We start from the raw sequence: 13,066 nt of genomic DNA, 5'->3' as shown, positions 1-13,066 counted from the left end.
AGTACTTGCAATTGGTTTTGTTATTAAATAAGATCCTATGAACTCTGTGAAAGCATTATTAATGATGAGTGTACACGTTAGCAAGATGGTCTTTCAGCCGGCAAGACACATCTTACAGCAACGTGTGGTTCAGCAGCAGCAGACCACAAGCAATTAATAGTCCAGCGAGAGCAATCCTATCGGGCTTCGGCTTCTTCACAAGGGCTTACGTCTTGAACATGCACAAATCGGACTGCACCCTCAAAGGGCTACTATGGTTGCTTCTCTCAATAGAATGGCACGAGCTGAGACGCTTTGCTGCATGTTACAAGATAACTCAAGGGGTATTATTATCTGCACTATCAAAACTACAAATTTGACGAGATTGGTATTTAAGCGAGGGAAGCGCAGGTGAAGGGGCTGCTGATCTTTCCAGTCTTGAACTTGAGGTCCTATTCGAGACAATTAGCATGGTTACACTTGAGTGGGCATATACAGGGAAACTCACAATCTCAACAATACTGGCGTAGGTACCGCAAACCAGAACAACAATGCCGATGATGAAGGCAAGACCGTTGAGCGCAGTCTTCATGAGGTTCTCCTTGGCAAAGACGGAACCCTCGCGCATGAGCATGAACCACATCAGGGCAGGGAAGTAGAAAGTGAAGCCGGAGATGAAGAGCGAGGAGCTGATGGACAGAAGCTCGGAGAAGAAGGGGATGGCTTCGGCGATGATGAAGGCGATGATGGTGATGACGGTGATGAGACCGAGCCAAGTGATCCAGCCCATCTTGGTGTTGATGAAGCGGATGATGGAGTCCTTGTAAACACGACCGTGGATGTAGCGGCCGACAACGGTGGTGTTGATGGATCCCGAGATGAAGATGACGGGCAGGGCGACGCCGAACGCAATCTTGGAAATGGTGTTACCGGCGGACAGCAGGGCAGGGGACTTGACATCCTGGCCAACAAAGGCGTAGATGAGGGCGCCAGTGAAGGTGTAGATGAAGATCTCGATCAGACCAAGGGCCCAGATAGACTTCTTGTAGTCTGTCGGGGTGTGCATCTCGTCCATGAAGGAGAACTGGCAAATGGCAAAGCTGTAAGCGAAGACAACGTTGGTGATGGCGATGAAGGCCTCGGCGAACGTGATACCATCCTTGGGCCAGGCAGACCAGGGAGCGGTGGTAATTTCACCTCTGTTGATACCGGTCGCGATGATGGTGATACCGATGGCGAGAATGATGGAGACGAAATCAATGTATCCCAGGATGGCGACTTCGGCAAAGGACGGGGGGATGGCAAGAATCAGCAGGATAATGGCGGAGACGACGGCAAAGACAATGGAGCACGCGCCGTCGTTGGTGATGTTGCCAAAAGCGATGGCGCCGGTAAGGGTGTGAGAGCTAACCAGGAACGTCAACTGAAGCGCGAACATGGCACCGATGATTTCGTAGCCCCAGCGGCCAAACATGAGCTGACCGGCGTCGGCGTAGTGCGACACGTGAGGGAACTTGATCTTGACCTGACCGACGACGTCACTGGTGTAAATGGCGATCAAGCCCAAGGCGACGCACACAATCACGCCGGCGACCATACCGAGGGAGGCGAAGGCGGCGGGGAGAGACAGACTGCCGAGGGCGATGGCCTCGACGATGAGGACGACGGTGAGACGCTTCCAGCCGAGGCGGTGGAAGTGGGCGCTGCCCTGGGCGGCCTTTTGCTTCTCGAGATCCTGGCGGTTGAGGTCGGTGACTTCGCCGACTACTTCGCCGGGGAAGACGGCATCGCGGGAAAATTGGGGGGCGACAGCGGCGCCGTCGGAGGACTTGGTGTCCTTGTTGTCGGCGGCATGAGCCTGCTGTTGTCTAATCTGGTCGTGATCCATGATGGGCTCCTTGTTGGAGTGTGTGTAAGGTTGGAGAGAGTGTGGTTTTTTTGGTCTCTAGTCCAAGTTTTGCGTGTGGCGTGGGGCCCGGGCGGAGGAAGAGGAGGAGGGGAGGACGCTTTGACGGGATGATGTCAAAGGCGAGATGGGTGTTGTTGGAGTTGAGGGCGTTGCATGAGACAAACACACTCGGGCGCACAACAGGACGGACCGGGTTGAACAGGTCTGACTTCGGTTGAAGAAAGAGAGAAGAGAGAGAGATGAAGAGTCAAGAGCCGGTTGGACTGAAAGAGAGAAACAACAACAAGAAGATGGGAAGACGGAGGCGGGATATATGGTGGCAAAGGGCGGAGCATCAGCACCGACCCCGGAGTCAGGCCGAGGGCTCGACCTCGTCGAGTTGAAAGCAATTCACCTCGACTGAGACCCGGAACCTACGATGATTGGACCAGGGTCCTTATCTTTTGGCCCCCCCGCGATCGTGGGCGGTGACACCGGCACCTGGGAAATGGAATGGGATGGGGATGGGGATGGGTAGATGGCCTTACCACGGACGAGGGACGAGAGAGTGGGCGAGTGGGCGGCAAGAGTTCGTCAGCCAGATTACCTAGATGGCTGACATACGGATACTCAAGTCCCACGGAAAGCTCTGCTATTCGACGACTCGTACTTTGTACAAGAGAATCATCAACCCGGCCCCCCTTGCTTTGGGACCGGATTCCGTGCGTTTGTGAAATTGCGGGGGAATAAACCGTTGCAGACTTTCCCCGCGAAATCGGCCAGCGTCCCTGAGATTCCAGAATTAACACATTGGTCTTTGCGTGAGGCCGCGTGCTGCTTCCCCGAGTTTCCCAGTGGAAAGTTGTATTTCTCGTTGTCAAGAAAACTAGGAACGCGTGCCAGCAAGTTGAGGGTTGTTGACGGGGTTGCTCTGTTCACGGTCGTGTAAATGCGGGACTGAGGCAATTGGTAGAGTTTTTGCATCGTAATAGGGTGGATATTGTGACCTATTCTTTACCTAAAGGACCCAGAAGCAGAGCCGCAGAGTGGCCTCATCTCGCCCACCTTGAGTCAGTCCATGTTGCTGTTCCCACGGGCGACCCCGAAATACGACCGGTGGCGCGCTGGGAAGAGGCCTGACGTGACTGGGATTTGAATAAAGATAGTCTGAGCTCCTTTCAGAGAAGGGAAACGGACGAAAGAGAAAACTTTGCCTTATCTAGAGTTGCTGGAACTCTAGCGAGGAAAAGAGCGTCATAGGTGACTTTGAACATTGGACGTTGGGCCAAGAGCATGAGGCTCAAAAATTTTCAGACGAAAACGAACAAGAGCCAAAGCCAAGAGTGACGATTGCCGAACAAGGGGGGGGGCCTGAGCCCGTTCGTGGGAAAAGACTCCCATAGGCGCAGACGTCTCTCGGATCTCTCCCACCCTTCCACCCTTCTACCCGTCCCCCTCCTCCCCTTCAAGTTGCCTTCCCGCGCTGGCGTAGGCGATTTCTGCAAGCCTTGGGATTGTCCTGAGTGTCTTGCTTCGATGCGCTAAACCAGTCGTGGGTTGCAAGGCCGCTTACCCGCAGAGGGCCGCAAAGTTAGACGTAATAGCGCCGCCGCGGTCCCGTAGATTCCCGACATCCTTGAGTCGTGGATCCATGCCGATCCCACCTTTGCCCACTCACACCTGTCACGTATTGGGAAGGCTTCTAGAAGATCGACTGGAAGGCCCCAAAAGGCTTGTCGACGCCTCCTACGCACTTCCCTGCACATGTGGCCACACAAAGCGCACAAAGGGCTGATCCCCCCTGCATATGCCCGTCTTCCCACCCGTGCCACCCCGTCCAGGGCCGCCTGTTGAGCGAGGCGAGCGAGGCGAGATCTCATGCGACGCGGGTTTTTGGAGCGAGTATCCATGCCGGACAGACTTCTCTCGTGCGTGAACGGAACCCATACGGACCCTGTTTTTTGCGTGTGTCTTCTTCTTGTGCCAGTTCTTTAGGCCAACTCTGACTGGCCAGAGAGACTTTCTGCTCAATAATTTGACATACAACCATTACCAACCGCAGAGATAACAGTTTCGGAGGCTGGTGTGGTTTTGGTGGGTGTTGAGAAAGGAGGTTGCATTTACGCCGAGTTCTCGCCCGACATTAACTGGACACATTCGTGGCAAAGCGAAACTGGTTTCATAGACATTAGGCGAAAAAAAAAAAAAAAGGGTGACGAGAAATCGCAACACGTCGATGAAGAAGGCGAATCAAGGCAAACAAGGCCATGGATAACAACTGTGCATCAGCAGGTTGTATTGGCGTCTAGTTGAGGGTGATAAACTAGCTGATCTACCGCGTTTGGCGGATCCGAAGGTTCAAACTTGCGTCAAACGACTCGGCCGTCGTGCCGCGAGAACCGAACTACACAGCTTTGGCGTGCAAGATCTTCGTACGAAGGAGCAACTGGAAGCGGTTTGCGACGGGCTTTTGCTCGCTCCTCGTTACCGGGGGGGGGGGGGGGGCACTGGAAAGGGGGGGGGGGGTGGGACCGGGCGGTGAGGAGGGGGCGGGCGTTCCTGGTTGGGGTTTTGGGCCGGGGGGGCGGCTGGGGGGGGGTGGTGGGGGGGGGTCTGGGGGCGGGGGGGGGGGGGGGGGGGGGGGGGGGGCCAGCATGAGCAGGGGAGGGTGAGGGACATGGACTGAACGAAGCTGTTGGCAATTCCGATTGTGTCATTGAATCCGGGGTAGAACTGCGGGGATGGGGCCAGTTTGCGTTTGTAATTTGTTAAAGGGCGCGCGCTGTTGGTGTGGCGGTCGTCCTCGAAATTATCGTCGCACTCTGTTCTGAACCGGTCTGGTCGTTCCTGGAGATGACATTCCTCCAAACCTGAGTCGTGCCATTCTCTCTTTGCCATGCTGCCATGTTGTCATGATGTTCCCAGTCCATGGTCCCTTTCGGTTTCAGCCGGACGAACGCATCAACGGCCGAGATTGCTGCAAACCGGACCATCCCAGCCGCTGACCACTCCGAGAAGAGGACGATATCGCAAGCTGGAGTCCCCGAACCATGCATCCCTCGCGCGGTGAACGCTCCGGCCACGCACGGGGAGCCCGCAAGCAGCAACTGGGCCAATCCCGTGTCCGTTATTTGACGTTGTGGGAACTCCAAGTGGTTTGCTGCATCCGTGCATTTTCCACATTTCTACATGACACCAACACCAACACCACCACCACCACCACCACCACCACTAGTACCGCCTTGGCCGCGCTCCCACGTTGCCCATACTTCATCCAAGACTGGTAAGCAATGCTTATCCCGCCAGAGGAACCCGGAAAGAAGTTGCTGCAGGTTCTCGCGCCTGCATCGTTCCGGCGGCAAAATACCCCTGGCTCGTTCCAGTAAGCTATTTAGTCTCGACGAGAACCACTCACGGTCCTCGGTTGTTCCGGACCCGACGATGCCCACAAAGAGAACCCACAGCAAGGCGGCATCGTGAGACACCCAGATGAGTGCAATGGAATCCGCGTCATCGAGGGCGTCGCGCATCCTCCTGACGAGGACCCGAACCATGTGCCCCGTCGTCGGGATCTCTCGCAAAACGGTATAAAGAAATACATGAGCCGCAGAGACGAGAACTAGGAACCGTTTCTGCACTGGCGTCGCTGTCCGGCGCTCCACGTATAAAAAGTGCAGAATTGTGCTATCAGCCGTGTTCATGACGATCCTGATGTCGTCTGCGGACACAGACACGGCACCGCCTGCCTGCGAGAGAATCGCCTGCCTCAGCGCCACAAAGATCCTCAGCGGCTCGTCGCTCTCGTCGGGGTTGTGGCCGCCGAGCTTCTCCAGGTGTCGCAGGGAAGGCGTCCTTGCGCGATTCACGACCGACGGCGGGAGTGACACCTGCGCGAGAGTGTGGAACATGGGGAATTTTGGCACTCTTCCGAGACCCGAGGCTACTTGGATGTCGATCCTGGGGGAGGGATTATGGTCAGCTACCGTTCGTTGTGAAGGGCAATCGAAGGAGGTCAAGTCACACACCAATTGATGCAGCGGCAGAGGATGTAGTCGTGTTTGATCGTCTCCGGTCCCCCTCGAGCTTCTATCATGGCGTGGAGCCCCGTCAAGTGGACGTTTGCCGCCGAAAAGTGACCTTGAAAAGCCTACCAACATATGTGTGAGAACTGGGGCATCGAAGTGAGGTGGTGGTATTCGTATATGAGCGCTAGGAAATTACTTACTTCAACGCTTCCCAGCATGGCCACGCCGGCAAGAACAGAGAGGTCATTGCTTGCACTACGGGCAGATTCTTGAGAAGCTAGACGATCTCTGATCATCCGCATCGCCTCCCCCTTTTGCTGGTACCCTTCCCGCTGGAGCTTGACGTCAAGGAGAGGCATGGTGGCGGTCAGAAACTCTGCTGCCAAGGCCAGCGTAACGCGCATGATGAGAGCGCTCTGCATAGCATAAGGAAACCATGGTCTCTGAGTATCGATCGTAGTGGAGTTGAGATTGAATCTGGTGGTGACTGGAGAGTTAGCTCAGACGCACAGCAGCGGCGTGGCGTGACGGCGTCCGCTCGTGAGCGGTAGAAGCTGCGGCTCTTACAATATTTCACCAGAGAGTCCACGCAAGGACTACTAGGAATAGGTAGCGTATTGAAGGGGTCAGCGCTATCGCTCCCCAGTCTCTGTACCCAGGGTGGCAGCGATGCTTGGTGCAGAAACTCAGCAATGTCGGAGGGAGACTACGGAAGTGTGAGTGATGACGGCCTGAGTCTTGTGGAGAGATGGGGACAAATAGCATACATGGGAACAGCGAGTTGACTGCACATCCTCTTGTTCTTTTTCTTGTTCTTGCAGATGCTTTGGACTCTTGGGTTTGGTTGACTTGAGCGTTGTTCCCGCCAACCTGAATCGTCCCTTCAACTGGGCCTTCTGCTTGATGGTGTCTTGTGAAATTGAGGCCGTCGAGGATCCCAGCTCCGAACGGCCCCTCTGGATGGCAGTTCGGATAGCATGACTTCTGGTGGATTTGCTCGCAGTTTGGAAACTCCCTTCAGTGGCATCGACGGTGATGAACTTGAAATCAGATTTGGGGCCCATGTCAAGGGGAGTTGGACCAGCCGAGGGGCTCCTTTAAGGCTGAAGCCCGGTCTGATCTCTAGCGTCACACGCCAGTCCCGTCCACATCTCCCACAATCAGTCGTCGTTATGCTGCCAAGATCAATCTGTCGGCCTGCGATATCATCAACCCCTGGACTCGTGCTCAGTAAGGCAACGAGCTAACAGAGGGGCAACAAAGGACAACAGGACCCCCCGCTGCACGTCAACAGCAACAAGCCTGATTGGTTAAGGCTCGCTAGACTTGGCTAAGGTTGGTGAATAAAGTTGGTCCAAATGCCGCACTCAATGCTGAGAGTTAGTCATCAACCAGGTAAAATGGCCCGAGTTCTTTGCGAAGGATCGCGAGTTGAGGGGGATACGGAGCAGCTGAGAGCAAAAGGCAGAGAAGGGGAGGCAGATTGGCCCGGCGGAGGTACGTAACGGGGCCAAGACCAACACTGATAAGACGCTTGCCTAATTTGATCTAGCCATCCTTAGATCCAATCGATGCAGCCAGTGAACGCCTGTCGCTTAGATGAGTGGGGATTGCTCTCCAATCGAGGCACGTAAAATACAAAGGACACGTGACATGCGCAACGATCATCCGACAGAGATACGTACCCATCTCAGTTCCAGGCCCGATGTTCGTCCGTTTTCGGCCTCCGAGCGGACGAAGCGGACGAAAGATGCCTAAGCACCGACGACATGAACAACATCAGTGAGACAGGCAGCAAGCCAGAGCTGCCCACGGCAGATGATCTGGGCTTTCCAAACGAGATCACGTCTTTGTTATCACTTTTGATTTTTACTCAGTGAGCTTTGGTATCTCGAGTTACCTCCTCTGTTGTGATATTTGACTGCATGTAAAGGCAGCATTCGTCCTCAAGTCGTTTGGTTTGAAGCCCATAACAACAACATCCGAAAAGATGGATGAACGGCCGACAAAGAAACGTAAAGTCCGAAAGGGAACACGAAGTTGCTGGCAGTGTAAGTTCGTCCGTGGAAGTGCTCCGGTTTCCCGAGCGAGATCCAGCTCTGCCGAATTCCCCGATTCAATCGCTGTTCTTGATTTACTAACACCCCGTCCAGGCAGGAAGAGAAAGATCCGCTGCGAATTCTCCTCCAACGAAGAAGAAACCTGCAATGGCTGCCAGGCTCGCGGTGCCGCCTGCGTAAGCCAGGAGTTCACCGACGATGAGCCGTCCGGCCCGCCTGAGCGCGGCCTTGCTCAGCGTCTTGGACGGTTGGAAGAGTTGATGGTGAAGCTTGCCGACAAAATGGGCCCAGAGCCTTCATCGGTCAACAAATCGACCCCGCCAACACCGTCGGTCGAGGGTTCCCTTCGTGTTTCCGATTCAAATGTCACCCCGGATGACTCGTCCTGGCAGTCCGTGAGTGGGACCACCGCCGTCTCCGCCCCGATTCCCGGCCGCCCCCTATCCCAATCCGCACTGAATCCGCCTGCGGCGGAGCGTCCTCGTGCTGGCAGCAAGTACGACAAGATATGCCGCGACATTCACTCCGTGTTCCCATCTCCTCAGGATGCCCAGACCATCGTCCAGTCAAGCAGAGGCCCAATCTTCGTATTAATCATATTTTACTCGTACCAAGATATTCTCGAGGGCAAATCCCAGCCGACTTCTTCTCTCACTGCCATGCCAGATGTCACCAAGCACCCGGCTATCTTGGCAAAGCATTTGCTTCAGTTGACCATTTGTCTGCAGCAGATGCCGCCGTGCTTCGACGTTTCTCAACTCGAGGCTTGCCTGAAGTGCTCCATCCATGAAAAGATGGCAGAGTGGACAGCAGCCGCCAGCGCCGTCACTTCCAACGACGAGTTGGTTGGTTCTGCAGAGGGCTTGGAGTGTCTGATTCTCGAAGGGTTCTACCTCGTCAACTCTGGCAACCTCCGCAAAGCATGGCTCGCCATGAGAAGAGCTCTTAGCTTAGCGCAACTGATGGGCATCGAGCGCGATGGCTCGCGGCCGTTGAAGTCGTGTGATCCCTCAACCGACCCTTCTACGATGCCTTCTTCTCATGCGCTGTGGTCCCGTATCAATTCCTGCGATCGATACTTATCCCTACTCCTTGGTCTCTCTGCCGGCACGCAGGATAACAGCTTCATGTCGGAAACCTTCCTGGTCCGTGACACGCCGATGGAGAAACTGGAAAAGAGATATACGGCCATCTCGCTCCGAATCATTGAGAGAAATCGCACTGCAGCGACAGAAGCCTTTGCCATCACTCAATCTGTAGACTGTGAGCTCGAGCACGCGGCAAAGTCCATGGGACGCAGCTGGTGGGAGATCCCGCCCGTGCCCGACTACACCGACACCACTGGCCAGATGAGCATCATGTCGCACCTGATGCTCCAGATCCACCACCATAGTTTGCTCATCTTGTTACACCTCCCATACATGCTTCGCAACCAGACAAACACCCGGTTCGACTACAGCAAGAATACGTGTTTAGAGTCTAGTAGGGCCGTCCTGAGACGATGCGTCATCTTCCGCACCGCCAACAACGCAGCATTCTCATGCCGCCATATTGACTATTCGTCACTCATGGCCGCCATGACGCTTCTTCTCGGTCACCTCAGTCGTCCTCCTGGCATTCGTGAAGAGGACTGGGCGAGACAACGGAGCGAGGACCGGACCTTGGCTGAAACTGTCCTGGCCAAAATGGAGGAACTAGCTGTGCTGAACGACGACAAGCTATCCGGCGAGAGTGCAGAGATTATCAAACAGCTGCTCCCCATTGTCGACTGCTGCAACGGGGTAACTCCACGCCATTGCCCCGAATCAGAGGCGAAGAATCTTCAGTTGAGCATCCCTTATCTCGGAATCATCAAAATCAAAACCACCGCAAATCAGACAGCCGAGTCGCACTTGCTGGATCTTAGCCACTCACAGCTGCCCACACCAGCAAACACAACGACTGTGGCATCGGAATCTCTCCAGCAAGACACTCCTCCAGCAGTATCCTTGGAAGCACTCCTCGGTCAGGACAACACCATCCCCCACGAGGACGTGTGTGCGGGCTTCAGCGCCGATTACCTCGGATGGCCATGCCCTGGAATCACAGCAGAGGCTGGAGATTGGGCGTTTCAAGGCGTAGATACAACTTATTGGTCCCTTCTGAACAGCGGCATGTCAGGCGACTTTTCTCAGTGACGAATTCAAGCCTTCAGTGCCCAGCAAGGGACGGAAAAGGCGTAGTTGAAAATCTTTGAGCTGTTCAGATGCTAAGGAAGATGGACTGTATTGCAACGAGTCTTTCAAAAAGAGGAATCAACCCCCTTTTCAGTCATCCGGGTTGCCCAAAACTCAAAGCGCACAGCCAAGGAGGCATTCAAGGTCGATCTGAGGCCTGCTCATGTCTGAAGAGCGTAGCCTGATTTACGCATCCACCACTGGACTTCTGTTGGATTCTGCCAAGTATTGTCACTCTCCTGTTGAGCGTGCATAGTTGCAGGCCCGCTTCACGTCGAATAATAGCGCAGCCTAAACAGGCAAGGGATCATGCTGCTATTGGACCCTGTGGTTTGCCCAAACTTGGACCAGAAGACGCAGCACTTGATCAGAAGTTCAGAACTACCATTTGTCCTCGGCAAGCTGGCCAGCTCCTCTGTCTCCTCTCGTAGTTGGATCCTGAACTCAGAAAGCCAGCCAACGAAAGCGGATTGACAACGTAGAAACCCTCCAGGGGAACGCTCAAAAAGACACGATAATGTTTGAGTCTCTGAAACAAATATCCACGTTCAACATTAGCCCCAAGACTCAGCTAGTTTCTGTAATAACGGAAATACAGGACAAGGGATCTTTGCCATTTGGTCGTTCCAAGTTGAGGATGCAGATGGAGACAAGTCGTACTTCATTTCTCGCTTGGTCGAAGTTGGGCATCTCCGCAGATTCGTGAGCCCGGTTAGCAACAAGACTTTCCCTCGGAAGTTCGATGATACTTACGGCTCGGCACATGCGGCTTTTGGAAAAGTGAACATGTTGGACTTTCTCCTTACCTAAGCCAAGCTGCCAAGAAGGGTCTTGGCGCAAACTCTTCAACTTGGATGAGGCTTGCTTGCAACGCTGTGTGGTTATGTACTAATATGTAATTCCCAGAAAGGGGGAACCGGGGCTTAGCAATACGACTCTACAGACTACAAAGGTGCTGTCTAATGTATGACTTTACCATGACCCCGGCCAGCCAGCCAGGCGTTGCTGGAGACATCCCACTCGGGCAATTCGTGAACCACCTAAACTGCGTGGGCCACCAGCATTCGTGCAGCACGCCGGGCAGAAATAATCAGCGCCCGGATCGAGACCCGAAAGACGCACTGATGGGGTTGCCAAGGGGGGGTTCTGGAGCATGGGCACCTGAGACTGGCATCCATCAACGCTCATGTCCGACAGCCGCACGAAAATCCATGACTCGTCGCCGAGCCAGAGACCAATCGGGTCGCTGGCTCTATACTACATATGGGGACTTGGAGGCACATTTGGGGCACAGATTGTATAGTTTGGTGGTCTAGAATTCTGATACAGGTTAGACTTATGCTTGTTTCGCTGCGCAACTATACGGAAAAAGGACCGCACTCCAAGTTCAGCAGGACATTGTACCAGAGTCATCAGACCAGCCAGCTTGCCCGGCCAGCCAGAGCATTGGGCAAAGGATTACACTGCCTGCGCCTATCCAGATCCATAGACCGTCCGTCGTCTGATGCCAAGGAGCAAAAGTCCATCACGGTCGTCCCGATTCGGTAACTGACCCTTAGAGACGTGAAATTGCCAGACATGGGGAACACTCGGCCGCTGTCCGGATTAGTATTCACTCCACGTCTCTTTTCGACCATGGCGGAGATCCGGTTAGGACCCGTGTGACATTACTAGTTGAGGTAAAGGACCCATTCAGATCCTTCAGCCTCAAAAGTGGACGGCGATGACCAGGGGAGACTACTGGGACAAAGGGTCTCGAGGTTCTCAGTTCTCGGTCCTCGGTATAGACTACTTTTGTGTATTATCGATGCGGGCTGGGGTGAGTGAGGCGATGGAAAGGTCCCTAACAATTCTGAATTATTGCCAGAATTAGGACCGTGGTCAATACGTAGAAGGTAGACGAGGAGATATGAGGCTAGATAGGAGGGATGAGGATGAAGGATAAAATGGTCACAGGTCGCTCTCATCATCAGCTTGGTCTCGGAATATTCAGTCTTCATCCAGTCTCAGTTGTCTTTCTCCTTGTACCCACACCGGTTCTTACTCTCTTTGACGCCTTGAAGAACTGAAAATTCAAAGTCACAATCCAACATTTGACCAAGTTTGACTGTCTTTACCTTTGAACACAATGATCTCTTCCGCTCTCTTCGCAGTCTTTGGTCTGGCAGCTACGGTCATTGCCGCGCCTCCTCGCCCTCGCATGCTAGCTGCCGACGATATCATTCTCCTTGGCCACGGCGGCACCTCAAAAATCATGAAAGCAACGGACTACGATGCTCTCGAGACTGCCACCTCTATACCCGCACAAATTACATCATACAATGCCACAAGCACACCTGGCCTGATCCGTCGCGGCTGCCAGCAGAGTTCCGAGGTCCAAGTCATGTCAGATGAAGAGTTCCTCAACTGGGACGTTGCCATCTCCCCCGTCGTTTCCTCCTTGGAAGGTAGCTCCGCTGGCATCAGCGTCTCCAACGGGGTCGAAATCAGTAATTCGCTCACCATCGGTTCTGAAATTACCATTGGGGGCTCAGACATCATCAGCGTGTCTTTGGGCATGAATCTGGACATGTCCTGGTCTACGTCTCAGGAAAACTCCCTCGAATTCGATATCCCGGCGAACATGTACGGCGTCATAGTCAGCCAGCCTTTTGTGCGTCGCGTACAGGGTCACTTATTTACGGGGTGCACGGATAACCCGACAAAGACAACTTTCATGGCGGACACGTACGAGAGCCAGGACTATGGCCAGCTGGCTTGGGTGAAGGGTGTCATTCGGCTCTGCACGAGCAAAACTTATCCTATTCCCTACTGCATTGGCGAGGGCCAGCACAAGTGAGTAGAATTACACGATGGGGTGGTGCAGAACAATTCTTTTTTGTTTTTCTTGGAAATTGG

The 13,066-nt window shown here is 54.1% G+C and overlaps 4 protein-coding genes across 4 annotated transcripts; 2 read left to right on the top strand and 2 right to left on the bottom strand.

The window, feature by feature from the left end:
• Positions 1-371: 371 nt before the first annotated feature.
• Positions 372-1,867, bottom strand: CTAM01_07565 (transmembrane amino acid transporter; the record flags this gene model as incomplete). Its single annotated transcript, XM_060523587.1, has 2 exons — positions 372-431; positions 488-1,867. The coding sequence occupies 2 exons, from the start codon at positions 1,865-1,867 to the stop codon at positions 372-374; spliced, it is 1,440 nt and encodes a 479-aa protein (XP_060381641.1).
• A 2,768-nt stretch (positions 1,868-4,635) lies between these two features.
• On the bottom strand, positions 4,636-6,956 carry CTAM01_07564 (uncharacterized protein; the record flags this gene model as incomplete). The annotated part of the gene is made up of 5 exons (XM_060523586.1): positions 4,636-4,974; positions 5,068-5,824; positions 5,893-6,014; positions 6,093-6,308; positions 6,660-6,956. The coding sequence occupies 5 exons, from the start codon at positions 6,954-6,956 to the stop codon at positions 4,636-4,638; spliced, it is 1,731 nt and encodes a 576-aa protein (XP_060381640.1).
• Positions 6,957-7,882: 926 nt separating this feature from the next.
• CTAM01_07563 (uncharacterized protein) lies at positions 7,883-10,129 on the top strand (the record flags this gene model as incomplete). The annotated part of the gene is made up of 2 exons (XM_060523585.1): positions 7,883-7,943; positions 8,046-10,129. 2 exons carry the CDS (start codon positions 7,883-7,885, stop codon positions 10,127-10,129), a joined length of 2,145 nt encoding a protein of 714 aa, XP_060381639.1.
• A 2,167-nt stretch (positions 10,130-12,296) lies between these two features.
• CTAM01_07562 (uncharacterized protein) lies at positions 12,297-13,007 on the top strand (the record flags this gene model as incomplete). The annotated part of the gene is made up of 1 exon (XM_060523584.1): positions 12,297-13,007. One exon carries the CDS (start codon positions 12,297-12,299, stop codon positions 13,005-13,007), a length of 711 nt encoding a protein of 236 aa, XP_060381638.1.
• Between the last annotated feature and the right edge of the window lie 59 nt (positions 13,008-13,066).

This window comes from Colletotrichum tamarilloi, assembly GCF_030869305.1.
Source record: "Colletotrichum tamarilloi strain Tom-12 chromosome Unknown Scaffold_24.1, whole genome shotgun sequence".
Taxonomy (NCBI): domain Eukaryota; kingdom Fungi; phylum Ascomycota; class Sordariomycetes; order Glomerellales; family Glomerellaceae; genus Colletotrichum; species Colletotrichum tamarilloi.
This window is presented reverse-complemented; position numbering and strand designations above follow the sequence as displayed.